Genomic DNA, 27628 nt, shown 5'->3' with positions numbered 1-27628 from the left:
GAAATGATCTGACAGGTGCTAGTGGGGGCTGGAGTAGGCTGGCAGGCCTGGGGTGGGGGTCAGGGGCCCGGGGAAGGAGCAGGGAGATGGGGGGTGCTGAGTGATGTCCACAGGTATGGTCTTGTCTCAGACCCCTGCTCCTGTCTTCCTGCTGCCCTTGGACAATCCCTTTACCTCCCTGTATCAATGTTCCCTTCTGCAAAATGGGACCCTGACTCCTGCCCTGTTGGCATCCCCAGCCTGGCCACAGTCATGACATAGCGATGGGAAACTGCTCAGGCACTGGCAACATTCTCCCACAGTGGGCCTGGGGCAGGGCATGGACTGCGGCATTGCTGGGCGTTCAGGGGACCCCGTGGAGAGGGGCAGGGGGACCCTGGGCTGGAGGCCATGGGGGAGGAGGGGGCCCCTGACAGGCCTGGGGGGGTGCAGCCTACCTCTCCTCTCTTTGAGATACTCAGGATCCACCAGCACCACACCGTCTGTGGGAAGGAAAGAGTGAGCAGACCCTCCCAACTTGACCTCCCGAACCCCTGAGCCCCAAACACCAGCCCAAACCCAAACCCAACCATCTGTCCAGCTCAAAGCATCCTGAGAGAAATGGGAAGGCCAGCACCCGGGGGTGGGCCCTACTTCCACCATCTCACCCCGCTCCTGCCCCAGGCCGGCCCCACAGACACAGCTGGTGACTGTCAGCAGGTTACTTAACGTCTCTGTTGCATCGTGTGTTAGTAAGAATAATAATATGGGTTCAAAACCCCTAGGACCAGACATACTTTGAAATTTAGAAGTTTCAAATCGTAGAGAGGCAATGTGGCAGGTGTTCCCAATATTCTGTGATTTCCTCTGCAGAACCTGCACCCACTGTTAAAGCCATGGACACTTCCCCAGGGAAATGTCAGCATCTCACCAAGTGGCTAAATAAGGCATAGACAGCCTCACATCAGTTTAGGCCAGGCTTGCCAGTAAATCAGTTCTGCACCAAACTGAGAAAGAACTGTAGGTTTTCAGAGCTTTCTGGATCTGGAATGTCTGGATCAGGGGTTGTGATCTGCAGTACCCACCTCACAGGCTCCTGGGAGGGCGGAATGGGCCGTATGTGCAGATGTGCACGTGTATAGAATGTCAGCTGTGCAAAGCACTTGGGTGGTGCCGGGCCCTCTCCAGCAGCATGGAATGTGCCTTGGTGCCCTGAGGCCTGCCCTCGGGAGCAGAGTCCAGCCGGACACAAAGCACATCCTCTCTGCCCAGCACCCCAGGAGGCCAGAAACTGGCTCAGGGGTCACCCCCTTGCCTGGCATCTCCAGCCCAACCTCTCTCTCTCCCTCCTCCTCTCTGCCCACACTCACCCACCGCCACCCCCACCCTGCGGCCCCCAGCCAACCTCTCAGGAATCTCAGAGGCCTTGTCTGCAGTGAGTGCCTGGAGGGGTCCCAGTCCAACCCCAGCCCTGGGCAGGCTCAGGGCCACTGGTCAGGGGAGTGGCCAACCTGTCCCCAGAGCCTCATCACGCATCTTCCTTTTATGGTGGGCATCTCCTCCGTGCCACGTCCTGCACTGGCACCAGGGGCTCAGTGGAAACCAGTGGCGAGGGAGTCCCAGCGAGGGCACTCAGTGCCATGGGAGGCTCCCTGGGAGAGGGAAGCTGGAGCCAGGTCTCATGGGACAAGTAAAGGTCATTGATTACAGGGCTCAGGGCTAGGCAGGCAGTGGGAACAGTGTGGCTCTGCGGCCTGGGAGAACAGATTCTGGAGGCTGGCGGAAGAGGAGGGCCAGGCCTGATCGTAAATGTCCCCTTAGCCGGGCGAGAGGCTCAGACTCGAGTGCAGGTCTGATGGGCAACAGTTAAGCATAGGGAGGATATAATCAGATCAACGAAAGGGCAATGGCATGATGGAAAAAGTATTTCTCACTGTGAGTCACCTGGTCAACTCTGGACAATGCCCCAGAGCTCTCTGGGACTCCCAGGGCTCTGCACAGGGCCTGGCACAAACTAGGTGCTCTGTGAACACTTGATGAACAGCTCCCAGGGTGCCCGTGTGTGTGCTGGGGAGCTGGCTCCCTCCTGCTCCTGCCCCCTCCCAGCCTCTGGGCCGCTGCTGCTGCTGCTGTCTTTAGTAGGCTAATGGGCGTGGCCGGCCCTGGCCTCAGCCCCCTGGAACCACGACCTGTAGCAGACCACAGGTGGACACTGGCATGCCTGCCACTGCCTCGGAGGAGCCAGTTCAGGGAGAAGTTGCAAATGGCAGAGGATCACTGAGTTTCAGAAGACAGGGAGGGAGGAAAAGTGGGGTTGCTCTGCTGCAGGCCACAAAGCCAGGGGCCTGGGCTAAAGCTGGCCTCGCTGCAGCTCACAGCCCTCTGGTCTCCTGCCCCAGGTCCCCAAGGTCCTCCTTCTAGTGAGCTGAAACCCACCACTGTGCATTCTTGTTCTCTCTCTTTCTCCCCCTCTTGTCTGGGAGCACGCAGATCACTCCTGCCCTCGGGCCTCAGGACAGCCCCAGGGATGTGATGAGAGAGGCCACATTCTCTGGGACATTTTCCCCAAGCAACACCTCCAAGTTTCTGCACTGGACTTGGCGTCATGCAGTTTCTAGTCCCCATTCTCCCAACCTGTCACCTCCTTTGGCCTTAATTTGGTTTATTCGTGTCCCTCTTTGAAAAGTCACTTACCCTCTCTGGGCCTCACTGTGCCCGTTTGTAGAACAGGGGTAACTTTGGGCCTCCCTCTCTCAAACAGTCATGGGAAGAGGCAGTGAGACCAAGGCTCTCCCAATGAGAGCAGAAATTCTCCAACGGGTGATTTTTGCCCCCCAAGGGGACACTTGGCAATATCTAAAGATGTTTGGGACTGTCGTAACTGGAGGGAGAGGTACTCCTGGCATCAAATGGGTGGAGGCCAGGGATGCTGCTGCACATCCCATAACACACAGGACAGGCCCCACCAGCAGAGAATTATCCAATCCTAACTGTCAAGAGCCCAGAGGCTGTGAACCCCTGAACTTGAATGAGACCTTGGAAGGTGCTTTCAGCCACTGTCCAGCCTCTGGCAGGACTCCCACGGTCCCCCCATGGGTGAGGACAGCCCCCATCACAAGGGGGTCTGTCACACAGGAAGGTCTGTCACACCCTTTGCTGTCAGAAGCAGCAGAACGAAGGGTTTCTGTGCAGCCAGACCGCCGGCTTTGAACTGGGCTCCTCTCCCTACTAGCCGTGTGACCCGGCGCGAGCCACTGAGCCTCTCTGTGTCTCATTTCCTTGTCTGTGAAGCAGGGATAGCAATGGTAGCCACCCCCACTGTCTGCCACATGATAAGCCTTAAGGTAAGTGGTGGCTGCCGTCATCACCATCCTCATCTTCCTTATCGTCGCCTTCCCACAAGTGCACGGTCCTCACGGGAACGGGAAAGCAGGCGCCCAGTAAGTGCTCGCTGCCGAAGCAGGAAGCCAGGCAGGCCCCGCTCCTGGCACCAGGCCCCTCCGCAGACCTGAGGGCTATTCCTGGGAGGCTTGGCCAGCCCGGCCTTCCCCTCACCCTCCGCCTGCCCTCCAGGGACTCACCCACAGGGTCCACGAGGTCGATGTGATCCACAAAGTCCCGTTTCCCCAGATAGACGGTGAGCTGGGGGGAGAGGCACAGGGCACGTTAGCAGCTGAGGGCCTGGAGGACACAGTCCCTTCCCCTAGAAGAAACCCCGGGGGCAGCCCCTGAAACTCCCAGACGCATTCCTAATCCTTATCAAAATCATAACTGGACTTGAACCCTCACCGCAGCCCTAATACTAAGAATAGCAAACCCCTGTAAAATTTTAAAAGCATCTCTTCCTCCCAAAGACCTGGGAAGGAGTCGTAATTGTTTGTTTTATAGACGAGGACGCTGAGATCTCCACGCCAAGCATCACTGAGGGTGCAGCAGCCGCAGCAGGGAGTTGGCTGAGCGGGAGTGCCGGCATCTCAGAGAGGGCGAGGGAGCCCTCTGGGGGCTCTGAGCACTGACACCGTGTTCTTCAATTGCTCCCCCCACCCCACGCAGCCTGGCAGGGATCCACTTACATGAGCACTTGTTTCTTTTTTAAAAAATTAATTTATTTTTTTAAATTGACATATAAAATCATGTTATTTACTGTATACAATCCAAGATTGTAAAGTCTATATACACGGTGGAAGGGTGAACTCCAGCTTTAACAAAGGCATTACCTCGCATAGCTACCGTCTGTGTGTGTGAGGATGTGTCTGAGGCAGGGAGGAACTGGGGAGCTGGCACCCCACTCAGCAGCCAGCCTGCAGGGAAGAACCCCCGAGCTAGCATTCCAGCGGCTCCAAGCCAAATCCAGAGTGTCCTCTTAGATGCTTCCTTCCAGCAATCCCCAATCCTGATGGCTCTACCCCCCAAATTTCTCAAAACCGTCCCTCCCCAGCCCACAGCCACTCCTGCCTGGACGGACGACCACACCGGCCCCTTGATGCTCTGCTGTGGGCAGGCTCGTGGCTCTGAGCCCTCTCCTTATCCAGACTGGTCGCCCTAAAGTGCAAATCCAACCACGCTCCTCCTGTCCAAAAACCCTTTCGTGGCTCCTCCATGCCCGGACATAAGGATGACAAATGAGTTTCATTCCAAGAGCCAACTCTGATCGGCTGGTAGGGGCTGTCTGGGGCCTGGGCTAGGAGGAGTCTAAGATAGAGTCCCGGTGCAGCAGGAAAGGGTGGTGGTGACTGGTGGTGTCTGCTGTGGGCACAGCGGGAGGTGTCGAAGCAACATGTGGCACTGTCTGCCAACCCAGGCCACGGGTCCATGCTCCTAAGCCCAGTCACGGCCTCCTCGCCTCCAGCCCGGCAGCCTCCCTGCCTCAGTGCCTGCTCCCGCTACGTCCCTCCCGGCACCCCGAGGCTCAGCTGCTCGGGACTCCCCCACACTCCCTGCAATTTTATGTTCCTGCCAAGAATGCCCTTTTCCACTTCACCTTGCCTGGAAATGCACCCCTCCTGGCAGGAGGTGCCACCGAGCACCCAGGCCGGGGCCTGCAGCCCCTGCTACCTGGCATCTCACCGTTGCCGCTTCATACTGTAACTGTCCATTTCTGTGTGTGACCCCGCCATCTGCTGTGAGTGGCACGGGCTCTGCCTGACTCGTCCCAGCACACCCTGCCCCAGTCCCCCAGGCTTGGCCCAGACCTGGCCTGGAATAGCATCGACATGCTGAACCGAGAGGGAAGCAGGATAGAGCCTGGGGCCTGTGGGAAGAAAGAAAGGGGGACAGGCCTGGGTGCTGCCCTGGATAATGAGGTGACGAGGTGACGCCAGGGGACTCGCTCACCCCACGCCCTTGGCACTTACGGATTGGCTCGTCCTCTGTTTATCACACTCACGTCTCCCCCTACAGCAGGCTGGGGGACCCTAAAGTCCAGGGCAGTTGTACCTGTACCCCACTCGCAGAAAGTTTCCTGGGAGCCTCCCCCTTGGGATGCAGAGCCCCTAAGGAAAGAGCTGTGTCACCCCTCAGATGGGGAGCGGTGTCTGCCCCCTCCCACGGGGACGTGTGCATGTCATGGAGACACCATTCCCTCTGTGGTCCCAAGAGAGAGCGATTAGAGTCTGGGGTCAGGGAGGCGCCCGTGTGGCCGTTACAGACTCACCTTTCCATTTGGGCTGGCCTTCTTGAACACTCTGTGGAGAGAAAGAGAGGTAAGGCCGGGTTTGCGCATCCTGCCCAGGGGCTCCTGCGGGCCCCCCAGAGGCAGGACCTCGGTCGGCCCAGGGGCCTGGCGTGTCTGACAGGCACCACGCGAGCGCCGAGCATGGAACAGTGCCCGGCTTACCAACTCCACCGCTGAGCCACCGTTACCGCCATCAGGGCTCCCCTGGGCTAGCAGCAGCCCCTTTGCAGCCTCTTCCTCGCAGGGCAGGCAAGGGAGTCTTCCCAAGTGCAAGTTCCCCCAGCTCAAGCACAGAAAAACCTGGCATGCCAGGAGGCCTGTGGGATCTGTCCTTGCCTTCTCTGCCTCCCAGGTCACCTCCCCGGTTCCTCAAGCACAGCAAGAGCGATTCCCACCTCAGGGCCTTTGCTCGGGCAGGTCCTTCCCTGGGACACTCTCTCCCAGACACCGCTCGCCCTGCCCCACCACCTCATCTGATGCTCCAACCTGCCCCCGCATCCCAATCCTCCTCTGGCTCTACTTCTTCTCTGCTAACATGTTGCTCCACGAGGGTACCCGTCCGCTCATGTATCTATCCCAAGCTCCCAGAACAACGCAGGTAGCAAGCACTCAATTAATACTGGTTGAACAGGTGAATGAATGGATTAGTGAGGGAATCAACTGCCTGATTCACTGAGAAACTGAGGCCCAGGAAAGGAAGGGGACACTCCTGTGGTCACACAGCAGAGCCCTGGACACAAAGTCAGGCCGAGATGCAGTCTCTGTCTCCAGAAAAATGCTCGCTTGCCTTCCCTAGCTTCCCCTGCTCTCTCTGCCCAGCCGGGTCTGGGAGCCCGAGACCCCTCACCTACCCCCACCGTCCAGCTCCTGAACCTCACACAGTCAGATTGGGAGAGAGAGAAGAAAAGTGAAAGACAAAGACAGAGCCCCAGAGATGAGGGGTGTTGGAGAAGAGAGGGGAGGATAGGGACACGGGCCCTGGACATGGGAAAACAAAAGATGGAATGAGGGATGGAGAAAGAGAGAGGGCGAGGAACGGCCACAGAGAGGTGGCGCAGGACCAGCAAGGCTGGGAAGGACGCCACCCAATCCCCCCGGAGCAGGAGGCCTAGCAGGCCCCCCAGTGGGCAGGATGGTGAGGTCTGAGACAGGAGCCACAGACACAGCTGCTCCCCCTCCTCCAGGAAGGCGAGCGGTGGGTGGCTCTGTGCTGCCTCCACAGCCCCGGCCTGCCTCCCCCACTTCTGGGGTCCCCAGGGACCACTGGTGTGTCTGAGCATGGCTTGCAAAAAGAGCCTGGCACGTCCCTCCCCCACATCCCTTAGGAGCCCTGGGCTCTTCTCCCCCTCATAAATATTTATCAGTGTTTGGAGTGTGACGATGCCACCATCAGCTGGGGTGTGATAATTGCTAAAGTGAGAAAAAAGACAGATCACACGGTTTGAACCAGCAGCCCCCAAGATGGGTCTGGACCTGCAGAGGAGACCAGAGAAGTGGCACAGGCCACGGGGACCCCGGCTGCTTCTAAAAGCCCCAGGAGCCTGGGGTCTAAGGGAAAGGAAGGCCACAAATGCCTGAGGCCACAAATAACTGAGTCAGGGAAAGCCACCCCGGAGACTGCTGGGAGGATCAAGGGGCACCCTGGCCAGGCTGGGAGGAACAATATTCAAGAAGGGAGGGAGGGAAGACAGAACTAGCATTTGTTGAGTGGCTAATTCTTTCTCATAACAGCACCATGAGATGGGTATTGTAAACCCCATTTTACAGATAATTAACTCAAAGCTCAGAGACTGTAATTTGCTCAGGAACATACAGCAAGCAAGGGGCTCGGTCGGGATTCAGACACAATTCTGCCTGCCTGCCCCCAGAGACTGGGTGTTTTATATCCAGTCCTGCTGCAGGTTGGATAAAGCAAGTGTTTTTATCAACATCAGGAAAAACAGCAGAGGGGAAATGAGGACACGAGAGGTGAGGGTGACAAGGGGCAGGAAGCATGGCCAGCAGTGAAAAATGACCTGTCACTAACTTAATTAATCGACACGGGACCACCTCCTTCAGGAAGCCGGGACTGCTGATGGCTTCCTCAAACAATAATAGCTGCCGTACTCCCTGAGAGCATGTTATGCCCTCCTCACAACTTTAACTATTTTCCCTAGAACACCGCTGATCCTGAAAACAATCCCATATCAGGGATGAGGCTACTGGAGGTGAACTGTGGTCTGCCTGTCCCCAGAGCCCATGTCCTTTCCACTGTGACACTGCCAAGCCCTCCCTGAAACAACTCCCCTGGCTTCCAGAGAAGAGGCCCCTGTGGGGGTGTTTGCAGTTTACCAGGACCCCCACTTGTGCAGCACCATACAGACGGCTCTGCCCGTCCACTCTGAAGAGCAAACACAAACGCCCAAGACTGTGGTCAAAGCCAGACGTCCAGGCTGTGGGAGATGGGGTTTAGCTCACCCCCGTCCTGTCGTCCCGTCTATGCCCCGCAGCCTTGTCCTCAGAGCCACAGCTGGGCGCCCAGCAGAGGGACACCAGCAGTGTTCTAGCTGATTAAAGCTCACTAGAGACAAGGAACAGAAAGCTCCCTTAAAGCTCACTAGAGACAAGGAACAGAAAGCTCCCGACCCCCAGAGCAGCTCAAGGAAAGGGGGAGGGGACACTATAAAGGGGCAAAAATCTCACGGGAAGGATGAGCAGGCAGGACGCCTGGGCGCTGCAGCCAGCCCCGGGGAAGCCATCTGATTCTCAGGCGGTCGCGCTCTCTCTCCACCTCTCCGTCCGGGGCTGCATGTCCTTCCGGCTGCACTGCTCTCTGCGCGGCTGCTCCATTGTCTCTGTGGACCAGCTCTCTGCTTACTCAGGGCCTTTCTGCTCCTCCATCCTTTTGGCTTGCATGTGACTCTCACTCCGACCCTGTTTCTATTCTGCCTCTCCATCAGCTTCCCACTGCTAACTGGCTGAATGGCCCAATTCCAAATTCCCAGGAGAGGAATGTGATTGGTCAGCTTCGGTCAGGTGTCCCACACCTGCGCCAATCAGCTATGCGTAGGTGTGTCACACACCTGGTGTGTCCTGTGGTCCATGAGGCATGGGCAAAAGAGGGTCTGTGTAGCGGTTTTTTCCAAAGTAAGGGTCACAACCCACTGGTTGATAATAAAATCAACTTAAAAGGATTTTTTGGTTTCTAATGAAATGGGATAGAATAGAATAGAATAGAAAATATAAGCATGCACTGCAGGTAGCGAGGGTATAACAGATATTACTACATCCACCAATATTCAGTTTCCCTCTAAGGCTCGGCGTATGGGAGTATCAAAGTCCTCCAATCATATGAAGCTAGGCGTGCCCACGTGGCTTGCTCTAGCCAATCAAACATGAGTAGAAGTGCCACATATCACTTCCAGGCAGATGCATTTAAGTGCTGGTGCTTGATTCTACATTAGTTTCTATGGCTGCTGGTGCAAATTACCACAAACTTAGTGACCTGAAACAACACAAATGTACTATCTTTCAGTTCTGGGGTTCTGAAATATAAAATGGGTCTCACTGGGCTAAAATCAAGGTATCAGCAGGGTCATGCTCCTTTCTGGAGCCTCTAGGGTGGTCTGTTTCCCTGCCTTTCCCAGCTTCTAGAGGCCACCCACACTCCTTGGCTCATGGCCCCTGCCTCCATCTTCAAAGCCAGGAAGAGCTGGTTGAGTTCTTATCACACTGCATCACTATGACCTCTTCCACTTTTAAAGACCCTTGGGATTACACTAGGGCCATCTGGATAATCCAGAACAATCTCCCTATTTCAAGGTCAGTTGATTAGCAACCACCATTACCCTCTGCCATGTAACGTAACATATTCACAGCTTCCAAGGATCAGGATGTAGACGTCTTTCAGGGGGAGCAATTCTTTTGCCTACCATATTCTCTTTCCCCCAGCACTGAAACCAGCAACGATCAGATGGGAAAGCCTCCACCAACCTAAATCCTAGGGCTCTCCCGCTACATGATAGAGGTGTAGCTTAAGGGAGAAAGAAAGCTCTTGAGCCACTAAGGTTTAGGGGTTGTTTGTTACTACAGCAGACAAGCTTCTCCTGGAAGATACAAAAAGTGAATCTTATTCAATACTTAGTGAAACTTTTGTTTTAGGTGAATATGTGTGTACTGAGTCACAATGAAAAATGAATTTTATGCAGCAAATTTTAAAATGTTTAAAATCAACTGCTCTAGAAAAATATACCTAAATCAAACATGCCCTATCAGTGTCTGTGCAGCCTATTGGATGTTGTTTTCTGATTTCTTTCCATTGGGGTGTTCTGCCAGGAAGACAGGCAGGTCAACTCTCCAGTAACCAGAATGTTGGCATCTCCAGTGAGTGCCATCCCCCGTCCACAGCATGGGGCACCTGTTGATCAATTTTGACACTAATACTCTGCTGCTCTTCTATGAGGCATCAGTCCTTCCAGTATCCCTTTGTGCCTGTCAGGGAGAAGGCTGCACAACAAGGGACCCAAATGAAGCACCTTCTGAGATGGATTACCCAAAAACCAGAGTTTATAATTCTGCATGGTACAGCTAAACAGTGGAATATTACACAGCACTGAGTTAAGCTTGCTTCTTTCACAACACAGGGAAATGCCTATCATAGAATATTAAGCACAATAAGTCTGGAATCAGAACAGTACATTTGTCGTGAGCTCAACTTTATATTCAATAAATACCCAAAATAAAAAATGAGAAGACAATGTTTTTAAGATGGCAATACCCTCCTAATTGATGTACGGATTTAATGCAATCTCTATCAAAATCCCAGATGACTATTTTTGCAGAAAAATGACCCGCTGATCCTAAAATTCATAAGTCAGTGTGAGGGACCCAGAATAGCCAAAACAATCTTGAAAAAGATAGAACCAAGTTGGAGGACTCACACTTCCCAATTTGAAAATTTACTGCAATGCTATATAATCAAGACTGTGTGGTACAGGCATAAAGGTAGACACACAGATCAAAGGAACAAGATGGAGAGTCCAGAAATAAACCCATATATTTATTGACTTGAGTCAAGACAAGTCAATGGGGGAAAGAACAATCTTTTCAACAAATGATACTGGGGCTGGCGAAGTGGCTCATTCCTTTATAGGAATGCACACTTTGGAAGGCAAAGGTGGGAGGATCACTTGAGTCCACAAGTTCAAGACTAGCATGGGCAACATGGTGAGAACCCATCTCTACCAAAAAAAAAAAAAAAATGACGAATGATGCTGGGATAACTGGATATGCACATGCAAAAGAATGAAGTTAGATCCCCTATGTCACACCACGTACAAAAATTAACTCAAATGGACTAAAGACCTAAATGTAGAACCTACAACTGAAAAACTCTTAGAAGAAAACATAAAGCCAGGTACGGTGGCTCACACCTGTAATCTTAGCACTTTGGGAGGCAGAGACAGGAGGATTGCTTGAGGCCAGGAATTCAAGACCAACCTGAGCAAGAGGGAGACCCTATCTCTACAACAAATAGAAAAATCAGTTGGGCTTAGGGGTGTATGCCTGTGGTCCCAGCTACTCGGGGGGGCTGAGGCAGGAGGATCACTTGAGCCCAGGAGTTTGAGGTTGCTGTGAGTTATGATCATGCCACTGTACTCTAGCCCGGGCAACAGATGAGACCTTGTCTCAAAAAAAAAAAAAAAAAGTTTTTTGGGAGAAGAAAACATAAGTATAAATCTTCATATCCTTGGATTAGGCAATGGTTTCTTAGATATGACAACAAAAGCACGAGCAAATGAAGAAAAAGCAGATAAAATTTTAAAACGTGTGCTTCAAAGATCACTAACAAGAAAATGAAAAGACAACCCATAGAATGGAGAAAGTATTTTCAAATCGTGTATCTGGTAAGGGTCTAATATCCAGGACGTATAAAGAACTATTCCAACTCAACAACAAACAGGCAAATGACCCATTTAAAAATGGACAATGCATTTATTATATTTAAGTAGGCATTTCTCCAAAGAAAATACACAAATGGCCAATAAACACAAGAAAAGATGTTCAATGTCATCAATCATTGGGCAAATGCAAATCAAAACTACAATGAGATACTTCCCATCCACTAAGACACTAAGGTGGCTGTAATCAAAGAGAACAATAACAAGTGCTGACAAGAATATGGAGAAACTGGAACCCTCACACATTGCTGGTGGGAATGTAAAGTGGTGCAGCCACTTTGGAAAATAGTCTAGCATTTCTCCAAAAGTTAAATACAGAGTTAACTTGTGACCCCTCAAGTCCACACTTAGGTATATACCCAAGAGGACTGAAAACATGTCCACATAAAAACTTATACATGTTTGCAGCAGCATTTTTCAAAATAGCCATAAAGAGTGGGAAAAAAACCCAAATGTCCACCCACTGATGAATGTATTTTTTAATGTGGTATATACATACAATGGGATATTACTCAGCCATAAAATGGGATGGAGTACTGATTCATGCTACAACACAGATGGACCTTGAAAACATTATGCTAAGTAAATTAAGCCAGACACAAAATGCCACATATTGTACAATTCCACTTACATGAAATGTTCCGAGTAGGCAAATTGACAGAGATAGAAAGTAGATTAGTGGTCGCCAGGTGTTGGTGGAAGGATGAGACGGGGAGTGATTTCACTTACACTTCTGTTGGCTGTCAGGAGCAACAGGCATTGGACTTAGAAAATGCTTCACAGGGTCAGGGTCACAGCCACCATCAGACTGAGCCAAGAATACAGCCGATATATCCCAAACAGGCCTCTGCTCAACTCGGACCAGTGGCTGTCCCGTTCATCATTCACTTTCCCGCCAAACATGCACACAGCCCCTCCCGGTGCCAGGCCCTGCGGGCACTAACATGAGCAATCCACGGTCCCTGCTGATGAGAGACCACAGCATAGCCAAGGGAGAGAAACCCACCAGGAATGATGGCCACGACACATTAAGCTTCCCCTATGAACCAGCCACTGTGCTAAGCATTTTATTAATACATATGTTATTATATTATTCCATCTAACTATTCCAATTTTTCAGAGGAGAAACCCAGACTCTGAGACTGTACATAACTTGTCCAGGGTCCCAAAGCCAGGATCAGAAAACTCATACAGGAGAAATCTCATGAATGGTCCACCTAGGGGAAACCATTTAGACAAAACATATCCAAGTATCAGAAAGCTCATCCTGCTTTCTGCAGATTCACTACCAGTGAATTGAGAGGACACTAGTAACAATTCATTTCTTTGTGAACGTCAGAAAATTCATGTTAGGAAAAAATGTTATGAATGCAGTGAATATGGGAAGACGTTCAGATATTTACTCAATCTTTAGTCAACATAAGAGAACTCGTCCAAGGCTGGGCATGGTGGCTCACACCTGTAATCCTAGCACTCTGGGAGGCCGAGGTGGGAGGATCGCTTGAGGTCAGGAGTTCGAGACCAGCCTGAGCAACAGCGAGACCCCGTCTCTACTAAAAATAGAAAGAAATGATCTGGACAGCTAAAAATATATACAGAAAAAAATTAGCCAGGCATGGTGGCATATGCCTGTAGTCCCAGCTACTTGGGAGGCTGAAGCAGGAGGATCCCTTGAGCCCAGGAGCTTGAGGTTGCTGTGAGCTATGATAATGCCACTGCACTTTACCCAGGGTGACAGAGTAAGACTGTCAAAAAAAAAAAGAAAGAAAGAAAAGAAAACTCATCCAGGAGAGAATCCAGGTGCCAGTTACTGCTCCGAGTATGTCACAAATATTAACTCATTTATTCTTCCAACAACCCTATAAGGAGTACCACTATCACCCCATTTCTTTTTTTGTTTTTGTTTTGTTTTGTTTTGTTTTTCAGGGGCCATGCTAATCTTCTCTGTATCGTCCCAACTTTAGTATATCTGCTGCCGAAGCGAGCACTATCATCCCATTTCACAGATGAAAAAACTGAGGCTCAAAGAGGTTAAGTGATTTGCCCGAGGTCACATAGCAAGTAACGGGCAGAGCTAGATATTGGAGCCCATGCAGTCTGGCTCCAGAGAGCATGCTTTTTACCACTCACAATATTGCCAGAGAGGTAGGATTGTGAGGTTCTGTCTGGGAAGTTGAGAAAGGCTTCAAGGGAGGAGGCAGCAATGAGGAGGATTGTGAAGAATGCACAGAAGTGCGGAAGAGATGCAGCCAGAGGCCTGGAGAGGGCAATTGCATCCACTGGGAGCTGGGGAGATAGCAAGTGGCCCGGGGTGGCTGCAGTGTGTCCCGAGTGCCTGGGAGGAGCACGAGGTGGGAGGCTGGGTTAGAGAATGGCCCACTTGCTCTCCCAGAAAGTCACAGAGTGCCTCTATGTGTGGGTCCCGGGCTAGGAGACTTGAGGATGCTGTGAATGGCCTTGAATGGCTAAGGAACTTGGCCCATATCCAGAAGGCAATAGGGAGCCATGGGCATTTGGTGGGGAGACAGGATGACTGGCCAGGACTGTATTTTGGACACAGAGATGCCCTCAATCCCATAACTTTCCCCCATCTCTGCCCCTGACAGCTGTGTAGGGTGGGGACCAGGCAGGGGGCATCCACTCTCAGACACAGCCACCCTACATTCTGACCTACTTTCTGAGTGTGAGAGCAGCCATCAGGGAGCAAGGAGGTGTAAGGAGCAGGTGGCAACAGCTACAAAGAGGTTCCTAGGGCCCTTATTCTCCCTGGTAGCAGAGTTATTTGTGTACAGGCTTGTCTGCTCTGCCAGAATTTCACAGCCCTCCTGTGTCAGAGCGCTGCCTGCCTGTTTACCCGCCATCAGTGCACCTGCTTCTCGGGACAGCCCAGGAGGGGGACAGAGACAGGAAGGCAGGAAATGTCACCCCATTTCGCAGATTTCCGGAGCCTGGGGAGCCTGAGGGACCACGCACAACCTGCTTCATTTCCCAGACGGAGCACTCAAAGCCCGGGGGAAAGAAGAGTCTTGCCAGGGTCAGGAAACTCAGGCTCAGAGAGACCGGCCGTGTGCCCAGACTCACACTGGAATGCTGCTCCCGTCCCCTGTCTCATCCCTGCCCCAAACCCACCATGGCTCCCTTGGGCCTCTGCACAGCTCCCTGGGCACAGGGCGGTGTCTGGCAGGCCCGAAGGGTTGTGGGCAGTGACAGGGCCGGGGGGTGGGGGGTCTGGCAAGTCAGGCTCCTGCGCTCCGGACTTCCCATCGGCTTCCAGGCAGACAGCGATTCCCCAAGCCTCCTGTCAGCGTTCACGTAGTCACTTTTCTGGCCATGACCCACAGCTGTGAAAGTTTTTGCAGGTGCAGAGTGAAGAAAGAGGGGAGCCTCCGGTGGCCATAGGCAGAGGGCAGAGTTTCTTAAAGAAACTTGGCCCACTTTCTGTTAACCATGAAACTGGGATCTGAATATCAAAGGTTAGTAAAAATCTCCCTGAACAAGCACAGAAGCTGAAGCTAGCAGACCCTGCCTGACTCTGGTGTGACCTCAGGCCAGCGTCACATGCTCTCCGAGGCTCATTTTCCCTTGTCTGGAGAACAGGGTGACCCACCCCACAGGCTGGAGCTCCACGTAAAGACCTGGCACCTAGTCAGGAGTCAATACAGGGACGCTGACACTGTTGACACCATAATTATCACCACCGTCATTGCCCTGGTCAGTGCTCTGCCCCGCCCCATACTTAGAGTTCTTGCCCAAACGTCACTCAGGCCTTCTCGCCTGAGAGGAGATGGGTATGTTACCCCAACTGGAGACAGAAATTTTTCTAGCTGTCTGTCTCCCTCCCAGTCCCAGATAGAAAACAGTTTATGATGTTTTTTTCCGGCCGGGCGCGGTGGCTCACGCCTGTAATCCTAGCACTCTGGGAGGCCGAGGTGGGCGGATCGTTTGAGCTCAGGAGTTCGAGACCAGCTTGAGCAAGAGCGAGACCCCATCTCTACCAAAAATAGAAAGAAATTATATGGACAGCTAAAAATATATATAGAAAAAATTAGCCGGGCATGGTGGCGCATGCCTGTAGTCCCAGCTACTCGGGAGGCTGAGACAGGAGGATCGCTTGAGCTCAGGAGTTTGAGGTTGCTGTGAGCTAGGCTGACGCCACGGCACTCACTCTAGCCTGGGCAACAGAGTGAGACTCTGTCTCAAAAAAAAAAAAAAAAAAAAGATGTTTTTTTCCCAGTTTAAACCTCCACATTCCAGAACCCTCAGAGACATGCCCTGCTCCTCCCTCTTCCTGTACCACCCTTTCCATCAGTTCTCCCAACTGCAGTCCTCCCTGTCCTGCACAGCCTTCCGAGCGTCCCCTCATCTAAGAAGCAGTCCCTGACGGCTTCGGCTTAACGTGCTCCTGCCCCGACGCCTCCGCCCTCCCCCACCCCTTCCCTTCCATTCCTCTTTCCTATTTCCCTGCTGTCATTTCTTCTTTCAGACCTCCGGGCCTGGCACTGTTCTGACCTGCAGGAGACCCAGGGCCCTGTGCCCTGTCCCCAGAACACTTACACTCTGCAGGCAGAGACAGACACGCCACAAATAAACAAACCCCCTCCAAAGCACAGTGGGAGGGGCAGGGAGGTGCACCTGTGATGTGCCCAGCTCAGCTCCAGGCCCACCTCAGGCACCCTGCACACATCCACACCTTTCCCTGCCTCTCCCCACTGTCCCCCCAGCGTCCACACAGGGCCTGCACATCGCCACTGCCTAGTGACACCGTGGAACTGAAATGACGGCAAACCCCGGAGAGCAGGAACTGCGTCTTCCTCCAGTCATTTCTTTTTCCTTGATACAACATCAGGTGCTTAATAAAGATTCTGAATGAGCAAACAAATGAACAAACAAGAGCCAAGCCCCGAGCAGGGGAAACAGGCTCTGGGCCAAACAGCATGTCGGAGGCAGCAGCCTCGCCAGCAGGATGAGACACGGCTGCGCGGCCCGGCGGGAGCCCGTTAGACACAGGGCGCCCCAGACACGAGACGCTCCATTATTTTCCCAGCAGGAAGATTTTATGTAGAGGGTTTTTTGTCTTCTTTGTTTTGGGTTTGTTTTTTCTTTTTACCAATTTAAACGTACAAACTTTTAGGGATATAGAATAACATTTTATGTTAAAATAATATATTAATTCAGAAGCATTATTTTCTTCCCATTCTCACATTTCATAAAATGTCACAGTAGATCCAGTGTATGGCGTCACATCCCTGACTTTGTGTCAGCCACTCTGTGGGTCAGTCAGGGACTCTGTAGGGACCAAAATCTAACTTTCCTGAGAAAGAATTTTTGGAGAAAAAACCCAGGCCTTATATTTCTCCAGATACAGTGCCCAGGGTGTGCTGGAGCTGGCCTGTATAGACGCGTAAGAGTGACTGTCACATTTTCAGGAATTTTGTGAGCTAGTTATTAAACAAAACCACTATGAGTGGTTCTCAACTTGGGGTGAATTTGCACCCCAGGCAACACTTGGCAATGTCTAGAGACATTATGGGGTGTCACAATTTGGGGGAGGGATGCTATTGGCATCTAGTAGGTGGCGGCCAGGGACACTGTCTACATAGTGCACAGGTCAGTACCCCAAGCCCCAGCAAACGTCTCCAGCCCAGAATGTTAACAGTGCTGATGCGGAGAAACCCCAATATGAACTTAAAATTAAATAGATTATATTAAAAACAAAAGGAATACATACTCAAAACTTACAACTTGCTAATTATTTTACTATTCTGCTCCTGGGGTTATTTATGTCTACTGTATATTCACGTCTACTATATGGTGGGAAAACCACGTAATGGTGTCTGCTGTTCATCTCTTCCTAACTCCATGTACAATGACATCATGTTGGTAGTGTGAAGTCTGTGGTGGGAGAATTTACACCACAGAAATTGGCAAATGCTACAATCCCACCCCACCTTCCTTTTTTCTGGAGGGCCAGTTGTTACCAGTGCACCACTGGGTGTAATCCTAGTAGAGAGGGGAAATTCACAAGCCTGGCGCATCCTTCCCAGTTTCCAGCCAAGCAGATGGCTCAGCACCAGCCTACTATATGGAACACAAACCTGAATGTGGCCACAGGCACATACTCTACACACCACATATGTGCGCACACACACACCACACATACAAATACTAAATACATCCCATATACACACATGTATCACACACTCCACACACGTACACTGTACACACTCCACTTACCTCCACATGCACTCCCATAGTAGCCCTCTAGCCAGCAGAGGAATAATTTAAATAATGAGAAAAATAAGCAAAAAAACAACAATCTGAGCCCAGAAGTTTGAGGTTGCAGTGAGCTATGATGGTGTCACTGCACTCTAGCCCGGCTACAGAGCAAGACTCTGTCTCAAAAGAAAAAAAAAAAAAAAAGACAATCTGTCTCACCGCATTGTTTGATGTCTGAGCATCTTCACCTCTACTCCCTCCTCATCCTCTGTGGTCCACCCTTCCCCACACACCCCACATCCAGCCTGCTAGGGTGAAGTTCTCAATACCACTCTCCCCCGACCAAGGAGCACCCAACCCAGTGACCCATTCCAGTCCTGCTAGAGGCCCTGGCTGTGTGGTCCCCATCCCTGCTCTGTCCCCAGGTCTCAGTAGGCTCCAGGGCTGCGTCTGGCCTCCGCCCCTCCCCAGAGCCCAGGACAAGCAGTTCCCTGGGTGACTCCACCCCCCTGACCACTTTAGCTGCCACCAGATGCTGGCAGCTCCAGACTTCCATCTCCAGCCAGACCCTCTCTGACCCCACACCCACCAGCCTTGGGACATCTCTACCTGGATGTCCCCCAACTCGTCAGACAAGTCCCAAACAGACTCACAGACACACACTGTTCCTCCCTATGCTCTCCACCCCTGCTCAGCCCAGAGGCTGGTACACAGGAAGAGCTCAGTCCCCTAAAGAAAGGAAAAACAAACTTCCCGGTGAAGCAGATGGGAAGTCTTACCCCATTTTACAGATGAGAGCCCTGAGAGTCGCGGAGTTAAGGGGCTGGCCCAGGAGCAGCAGCAGAGGCAGTGGCCTGTGGGGCGGAGGGAGGCCTGGGAGAGCCCGAGCTGAGGGCTGCAGGCAGCAGCAGCCGGGCCAGGGTGAGCCCGGCAGGATCGGCTTCCCCAGCCCCGAGTAGGGGGCTCGTTACAAAGAAGAGGAAAAGGCGTTCCTGATACGCGTCCTGTTTCCTCTCCTCCTGCGGGCTTCGCAGGCCATGGAGGGCGGATGTCCCTGGGCTGGCAGCACTCTGCCTCTGCACCGACAGGCAGAGGGTGAGGGTCTCCCTGGATCCCTTTCTGTGCCAGCGGTCCAGCCCTCATGGAGACAGGGGCTCGCTGGAGTGACCCCTCATGGTTTCCTTCCTAGCCTTATCCTCGGAGGGTACTGGTCACAGCCAGGCACCTCCTGTGCATCAGAGGTCCCACAAAGGCACCTCCACCAGGAAGCCTTCCACGTCACCTCACTTGCTATAGGAGCCCGTCCACAGTCCCTGCCTTCCGTCCCACAGCAGCCAAGTCCATGACTCCGCCCAGCTCGCTCTATGGTTATTGCCTATGGGACCTGGGCTTCCCACGAATCAGGAAGTGGGGGGGTCCCCAAAGGCAGAGGCCATCAAATAAGGTTTCTTGAGTGAGAGGACAAGGTGAGCCTCCCCCGTCAGACAGGTGTCCTTCCTGAGGGTGGAGGTCAGGTCTCCTCTGTCAAACAGGGATCTCTCTGAGGGCAGTGGCCATGACTCCTCCATCAGATTGGAGGCTCCTGCAGGATGAAGGTCATGCTCCTTCCTCAGACAAGGAGCTGCAGAGGGCAAGAGGACTATGTTCCCTCTGTAACATAGGGAGTCCCAGGGAACAGAAGCCATGTTCCCCTATCAGACGGGAGTCTCTCTCTGGAAGGCAGGGCCATGCTGCCTCCATCAGACCAGGAGCTCCCAGAGGGCACAGTCCCCATCTGCTGCCCCCACGGCAGTTCCCAGAACAGATTTCAGCTCAGTCTGAGACACAGAAGGGCTTCCCTCTGGGGCAGAGCTGGGGCGGAGTCTCACACACTCCCTCCCTAGCCCAAGTCCATGCCAACTTCCCACTCATGCCCTCCAGTGAGCTGAAGCCACCACGCCATACTTAAGACAGCCATGTGTCTGGGCAGAGGCTAGCGACCACTGGAGAGATGGCAATGGGGCAACTGAGGGATTCCTGACAAGAGGACATCCTAGGACAGGACAGGTACCTGCTCTGGCTAGATGTGACCAGGTGTGTGTCCTGGATGGGTCCCTACTCTTGGCTTTGCCACTAACTGGGCAAACCTCTTCCCCCTCCCCATTGCCAAACTCTATCAGCATGAAGCATCAGGAAGAGGGGCTGCAAGGCCCCTCCCAGGACCCTGGTCAGAACAACACTGGCCTTCCCTGGGTGCCTGTCCCTGAGCCTGATCCAAGCAGCCTCCACAGTCGTCTTCCCTACTCACGCCAGCTCCAGGGAGCTGCTATTAGTTAGCATCGATCCACAAAGTGCTTTGCCGACACTTTATGAGCTCAGCCTCACCAGAGGCCCCAGGGACTGGGAGCAAGAGGCAGAAACCAAGGCCTGGGAGTCCAGGGCACGGGGTACAGCCAGGGAGCCGCTGAGCCAGCTTTTGAAATCAGGCCCAAGGCCAAGGCCCAAACAAGCCCAGAGCCAGCACTAGGTAAATGTTAGCTGAATGTATGTTAACGAAAAAGCAACCCGATGAGATATTGGTAACGATCCGTATATATTTTCTTTTTCTTTTTCTTTTTAGTGATTATTTATTTACTTATTTATTTAATATCTTTATCAAGATGGGGTCTCACTATATTGCCCAGGCTTGCCTCAAATACCTAGGTTCAAGCAATCCTCCCACCTCAGCCTCCTGAGTAGCTGGGACTACAGGCACATGCCACCACGCCTGGCTCAGGTATATGTTCCTATTAAGAAATTATTATTATTATTTATAACTGATAGTTCAGTGTTTACTACAAGCCAGACACTATTCTGGACACTATATTAACTCATTAATACTCACAAGAACCCTGTAAAGTAGATACTCTTATTATCCCCACTCGAAACTGAGATACAAATAGGTTAAATAATTTGCCCAAAGTCACAGAACAGGAAATAAAATATGGAAGCAACTCAAACCATCTGCTTGATAAATTAAGAAGTAAAGACATATAACAGTGCTTCTGAATTTTAAGAGAATTAGACGTTTTTTGAAAGATACAATTTATCCTAAGTGTGTTCCAAACCAAACACATTCATTATTGGACATCCTGTGGTCTGGTGTAGGATGTAAGAGGGTCTCGGAAAGATCAGTATTACAAATGTAAAACACATGCCGATCTTAAAGTCATAGTTATCCTTTTCAAACTTCTGACTAATTTTATTATTAATAAAATTTAGAAAACAAAAAGCCCCATAATAACAATCATTTCAAGATTTGCCATTTTTTAATTTGTCAAGTGTTAGGTACTTTACATATTTATCATGTTAAATCTTGAGGACAACTCAAGGAAAAAAGGGCATTAATCCCACTTTATAAAAGTGGAAACTGGAGCCCAGAGAGGGAGAAGATAAGCCCCTAGTCACCCAGCTCGTAGGAGGCAATGCCAGCCTGTTGGCCCCACAGCCCTGCTCCTTCCCTGCCCACACGGCTCCCTGTGCTCTCAGAAGGTGGCCCAGGAAGGCCAGAGCCCCACAAAGCGGGCAGGAGCATCAGAGGGCTCAGTCAGCTGGCTGGTGGGCCCGACCCCACAAGGCAGGGTCTCCCCGGTGGAGAGGGCTCAAGCTCTGCCTCCACCGGGAGCTTCGCCCAGACTCTCTCACACCCCTTCCTTGGTGGGCATGATCCATTTGGGTATTTGCACCCCTGGGATGGGAGCTTCTCCAGGGCAAGACTGTGCTTGGCACAGAGGTGTGTCATAAAGGAGTTAAGGGCACAGGCTAGGGGCTAGGCAGGCCTGCAGCTTCATGGCCCTGCACGTGAGCTGTCTGGAGAGTTAAGTGAGGCCCCAGCACACAGTGGGAGCCCTGTGAGTGGTGATAATACTAACCGCCACCACAACCAGGCAGAATCGCCGGGTGGCCTGGGCAGGTCCCTGTCCTTGGCTTCAGCTGGCTCACAGGCTCTCAGTGGGGTTCACGTTACCTCATAGGAGCCGAAGCAGCTGAGAAGAGATAATGGGTATGAGCAGTTCCGAGGAGACCAGAGTGCTGAGCAGAGACAAAGGCCTGTTATTAGGACAAGGCTGAATTATCAAGCATTTTTAAGAAACGCATTTCCATTACTTCCAAGAACACACAGGCTTGCAGATGAGGTGGGTGCAGCAAAGCCAGCCAAGAGCAGCTGTGCCTCAGTGGGGCAGTGAGCAGGGGAGGAGCGTTCTGGGGCACGTCCAAACCTTTCCCCAAACCACACCCTGGGCCTTGGTAATAAACACCCTGTAAACCCACTCCCAAACCTTCCACCTGCTCCTCAACCAGTTCCTTTCTGTAGTCCCAGGAGGGGCTGTGAGAGGCCTGCCAAGAGGACCAGTGCTGGTCCCCTTCTTAGCCACCAACTTATCTGGAGTGACAGCCTCCGAACCAGCTATGCCTGCTGCAGCCTAGACACTCAGGCCAGCTGATCCACACCCCAGGGGAAGCTGCGCAAATGGAAACGGATGTGGGGAGGAGCAATTTGGAACAGGGGCTAGATGTCTCCCCCGGCACTAATGGCTCTGTCTGTTTGGACATGGCACTTCACCTCACCTGCCTCACCTGGGTAATCGGAGGACATGACCTACCAGGGCATTGATGTCGGTATGTGACTAGCACATAATCTAAGTCCAATACAGGGTAGGGTTAGTGCACCAGGAAGCACCAGGATGAACAAGGCTATCCCTGCCTTTGTGGGGCCTAAAGTTTACGGGGAAAAGATGTAAGTAATAATGCATAGGAACACAGATCAGGAAGTAGAGGAGCCTTTGACCACCATGCAATGCTGTCTCCCAACATCTATTTGGTGGCCCTAGGCACAGGGACATGGGCCTCCAAGCAGTCTGGAGTATGGTGGATGGGCTGACAGAATATGCTTCCTTAAGTCCTACACAGCCTCTCCTTTACTGCTGTCCCCCCTCAGCTCAGATTTCACCTCGTCAGGAATCCATGTGACCAACACGGCCCCCGTGGTGTCCTGGTTACCAGCAGGAGGCTGTGGCGGTGGGCATGAGCATTCACATCACAGAAAGGGAAGGACCCCTATGGTCTGGTCACCTGCTCTTAGCTCAGACTCCTGAGAATCCAACTGAGTCGGTCATGGGGACCCGCTCAGTTCTACGGGCTGGACTTCCACGTGGCGACCTTGCCCAGGCCAGGCCCCAGGAGGCCATCTGCCCAGTGCCTTCGCCATACCGCGTCTGTCCTTCCACAACTGCAGGGACCTTGCGTGCAGACGGGTCTATTAGAATGCTCTGCCCACATACGGCAGGGAAAACAGACATGCAAACCAATAACTGGCCACCAAAGGCACCCAAGAGAGGGTTATAAAGAAGGACACAGTAACCCAGGAACAGAGCGGCCCCATTCTTCCAGGGATGGACAGGGCCTGCTGAGAAAGTCTCAGAGAGCAGGTGACATCTGAGCTGGACTTGAAGAACGAGGAAGAGTCTGCCTGGTCATCAAGGTGTGGAAGAGAGAACATTAGAGCAACATGCATGTGCATGGAATTACACATCCTTATAGAGCAGCGTGCACACTTCAGATTCACTCTCCCATCTGATTCTCTCAAATCCCATAATAGTGTTATTAACCGTCCCCGCTCACGCAGGCAAGTGTAAAAAGTGAGGTCCAGTGAAGGCAGACGATGAGCCCGAGGGCAAAGGGTGACTGGTTCTGAGCAGAGGGAGGGCAGGTGGGCTCTGGCTGGATGGTCCTCTTCTCACCGAGGGCAGGGGCATTCCTGTATTCCTGTCCAGCGACAACTCCCTACTTCAGCCCTGCTGGTCTGTGACACCCTCTTCTCATCCCCAACACACACACACACACACACACACACACACACACACTCCTCCGGACGCCAGGGCCTGTCACAAGGGGCCAGCCGAGAGAGGGCGGCCAGCAGAGGAACGGAGCCGCAGGGCCTGGGCCAAGGAGCTGAGGAAGAGCAAACCACTCTCAAAGGCCCAGATCGGAGGCCCTGCCCTCTTCCACCCCTCTGAGCACTGATAACCTCGACCTCTCCCACTGTAAGCCTCCAACCCAGGCCTCTCCTCTCCCCTCCTCTCGCAGCAGCAGCTGCCGCCAGCCTCTCCCTTCTCCTCCCTCCACCCTCGCCCTCCCCGGGGAGCAGTGAGCTCAGTCTTTCCCATCAGCCATCCCTGGGAATGATGGGAAATGTACGCAGGCCAGGAACTGGGAGGAGAAGGGGCGTCCCAGGGGCAGGGCTCAAGTCTGCTGCTTCCTATGACCCCCTGGCCGGTCGAGGGCACAGCTGCCTGTTTGCATGCCCTGAGGAGGTGAGCTCAGACTGCTGGAGCTGGCAGGGCCTCATCTTACAGATGGGGAGACAGAGGCCCAGAGAGAGGAGGGAAAGAGGGGACTGACCGCCACATCCCAGGCACTGCTGGAGGCTTTCCCATGCCGTGTCTCATGTAATCCTCACAACTGCCCTGCAAGGTATATGCACGAGGCTGAATGACGGTGCCCCAAGATGCCCACATCCTCATCCCGGAGCAGTGAATACGTTACTGCACGTGGTAGAAGGGACTCTGCAGATGTGATTTAGCTAAGGATCCTGAGATGGAGAGATGACCCTGCATTGCCAGCGTGGGCCCATGTAATCAAAGGGTCCTTTTAAGACGGTGGCAGGAGGGTCAGAGAGGAAAGGTGATGGGATGAGGAAAGCATTGAAAGACAGCCTGGGAGATGCTACGCTGCTGGCTTTGAAGATGGAGGCCAGGAGCCAAGGATTGCAGGCAGCTTCGAGAAGCTAGCAAAGGTGAGGGAATGGGTTCTCCCCTGGAGTCTCCAGAAGACACAGAGTCCTGTCAACCCATTTCAGGACATCTGACCTCCAGAATGGTAAGAAAATAAATATGTGTTGTTTTAAGCCGGGTGTGGTGGCTCACACCTGTAATCCTAGCACTCTGGGAGGCCGAGGCAGGAGGATCGCTTGAGGCCAGGAGTTCAAGACCAGCCTCAGTAAGAGGGAGACTCCATCTCTACTAAAAATAGAAAGAAATTAGCCTGACAACTAAAAAACTAAAAATAGGAAAAATTAGCCGGGCACGGTGGCGCATGCCTGTGGTCCCAGCTACTAGGGAGGCTGAGGCAGAAGGATCACTTGAGCTCAGGAGTTTGAGGTTGCTGTGAGCTAGGTTGATTGACGCCACAGCACTTTAGCCAGGGCAACAGAGTGAGACTCTGTCTCAAAAAAAATATATATATATATATATACACATATATATATGTGTGTGTTGTTTTAAGCCACTAAATATGTGGTAATGTGTCACAGGAGCAATAGGAGACTAATATAGCAGGCATTCTCATTCCCATTTTGCAGGTGAGGCTCAGAGAAGGTACATGACATCCTCAGGTCCTGCACGTCCCCCTCCACACCACACTGGCTTCGTGGGACTCTCCATGGGCTCTTAAGCCTGGGAGGCCCTCAGCCGGGGCGTCAAGGGCAGAGTCTGCCACTGCAGGGCTGAGGCTGAGGACAGGGCAGGGAACGGAGTAGGTAAAGCTCTGTGCCCACAGGAGGTGGTGGTTGTGGCTGAGTCCTGCCATGTCCCAACCAAGAAGCAGAGGCATGTGACCCAGAGGAAGAGCCCTGGCTATGCAGCTGGGCGTGGTTGGCTGAGTGTCTCCAGGATTAACTGAGATTAGAAGAAATCTTCCCCTCATCTCATTTTGATCCTGATAAAATCCCTGGGAGGAAAGCTCCTTATCCTTCTGCATCACTGGTAAGAAAAATGAGTCCCAGGGGGCAGTGACCGGCCCAAGTTCTCCCAGCTAGCAACCCGTGGAGCCTGGGTATTGGTAATGAGCAACAGAACGAAAGCAGCAGCGCCAAGATTAATAGCTACTGAACACTTCTACACGCCTAACACTGCCCTAACTGTTGCTGGCATTTTCTCAAGCATTCTAGATGCAACTCTGATCGAGTCCCTCCTCTGCCCCCACAAGTCCTGGCCACCCTGCTCCCCTTGTGGGTGAGAAAGAGGGGTCAGGGGCGAGGGGTCTGCCTCAGATGGCAGAAGGCCTGGGAGGCCAGTCATCTCCTAGGTAGCAAAGGTAACAGCAGACTGGATGGGGCAGGGTGTGGGGGCACATCTCCTGGGCAGACAGGCCCTCCAGAAACACAGGCCTAGGACCCTGGAGCTGAGGGAGCCTTGCAGAACATCTGGTCCCCCCAAAGGGTGCACAAAGTGCCACTGAGGCCCTGAGAAGGCCAGGACTTTCCCCAGGCCCCACGGTGTCACTTTGGGAGTCAGGCCAGGGCAGTGGTTAAGACCTTGGAGTCTGCCACTAAGGGGCTGGGTGACCAAATCTCTCTGACCCTCATCTCTAAAATGGGAAGAACAACAGTGCCTTTCTTCCCTGGCACAGAGCCCGGCGAACAGCAGAGCCGTGGTGGATGAAAGCCGCTCTAACCACCGAGAGAGCAGGGCCTGCACGCGGGGTGCCCGGGTCCCAGTTAGTGCTGTTTCCACCACCCCACACCGCTGGATGGGTAAGTTCACCCCCTCTAGTGAATTCTTGTAATTTTTGTTGCCTTGGCGTCTACTCTGAGTATGACAGACTTTCTCGAACCCGAAGCAGGACTCAGTCACCCTTGACAGTTTCCAGTCCTCTCTGTCCTCAGTGAGGTCGATCCAGGTATCTGCCTTATGCAACCTCCTGCTGGTGACCACCTCCCTGTGGGACAGCTGATCCAGGCCATCTGACTCGCCCCACTGACCCCAACCCCAGCAGGGGCTGCACTGACCGCCCTCAGTCACAGGGACTCGTGCCTGCTGGCTCTAAACCCACCGATTAGATTTCCCCACGGGAAACCTGCTTGGGTAACACCCTGGACTCCAGCAAAAGCGTTGGCCCACACGTCACTTGCTCTCTCCTGCTCCCACCTGCTGGCTAAGCGCGTGTCCCAGGCGGCCCCTCCCTTCCCGTTGGCCCTGCGAGGCGTGCTGCCCTCTTCCCTCTGCAGGGACAGGACTGCTTCTGCCATGCCTTGCGTTCTGCCGTGCCGTCCCCTCTGTGTCTCGCCTGACCAACACCCCCGAATCTAACTCTCCTCTGTCTCAGAGCTCTCCCAGAGAGTGGCTATCTTGTAGAAATAAACTGGACACAGGTCAGACAAGAGCCACAGAGCATCTACCAGTATAAACAAGTTTCCTGCGAAAGGGACACCCGGTCAGACACTTAGGCATTAGACTGTCTGCCGGGAGAAGTATTCTGCGAAAGGCACATTGGCAACACCACGGCCACCTCCCCTGGAGCCCTGTCGGAGCAGGGCTAGAGTTTATAGCCACTCTCCAGAGAGAGACCTCAAGACCAAATTAGAGGAAAACACAACACCCCCTCTCTAGGGATATAGCTGGGTGGGCTTAATTTAACCCCCAGGCTGGACGCCCAGGGGGAGACACCCAGACAGGTGGGCACTCAGCTCTCTGTGGAGCCACTGCTTCTGGGCCCCCAGCCTGGTTAGCTCTGATCATCTCTAGGAAAGGGGTTATCGGCCTCATTTTCCTCACAACTAAAGAAAGGGGCCAGCGCTCCCCCAGGGGAGCAAGCCTGGGCTCGAGGAACTCCTGACCCCCGGCTGGGCTCCCCACTTCCAAGCCGATAGCAGGGAAAGAGGAGCGGGCTGTGGCCGAGCACTCCTGTGGGTGGGAGCTGTACTGCACCTTTCATGCAATCACCCACTTAAGCTTCACAGCAGCCCAGCCGGAGGGGGTTGTTGCCCCCATTTTGCCGTGCAGGAAGCCGGGGTTTCCAGAGG

The 27628-nt window shown here is 52.9% G+C and overlaps 1 protein-coding gene and 1 non-coding gene across 3 annotated transcripts in view; both read right to left on the bottom strand.

The window, feature by feature from the left end:
• ARRB1 (arrestin beta 1) overlaps positions 1-27628 on the bottom strand; it is a 69714-nt gene that overhangs the window by 15745 nt on the left and 26341 nt on the right. For both annotated transcript variants that reach the window (XM_069471002.1, XM_069471003.1), the window contains exons 2-4: positions 5633-5663; positions 3561-3621; positions 438-482 (exon numbers count right to left, since the gene is read on the bottom strand). In XM_069471002.1, the coding sequence (XP_069327103.1) occupies positions 438-482; positions 3561-3621; positions 5633-5663 (137 nt within the window). The remainder of the gene's footprint in view (positions 1-437; positions 483-3560; positions 3622-5632; positions 5664-27628) is intronic.
• On the bottom strand, positions 13477-13580 carry LOC138385565 (U6 spliceosomal RNA). Its single transcript, XR_011233791.1, has one exon. It is a non-coding gene; the product is annotated as a U6 spliceosomal RNA (small nuclear RNA).

This window comes from Eulemur rufifrons, chromosome 6, assembly GCF_041146395.1.
Source record: "Eulemur rufifrons isolate Redbay chromosome 6, OSU_ERuf_1, whole genome shotgun sequence".
In the NCBI taxonomy this organism is placed as follows: domain Eukaryota; kingdom Metazoa; phylum Chordata; class Mammalia; order Primates; family Lemuridae; genus Eulemur; species Eulemur rufifrons.
Note: the sequence above shows the minus strand (reverse complement) of the source record. Positions and strands in the feature narration are given on the sequence as shown.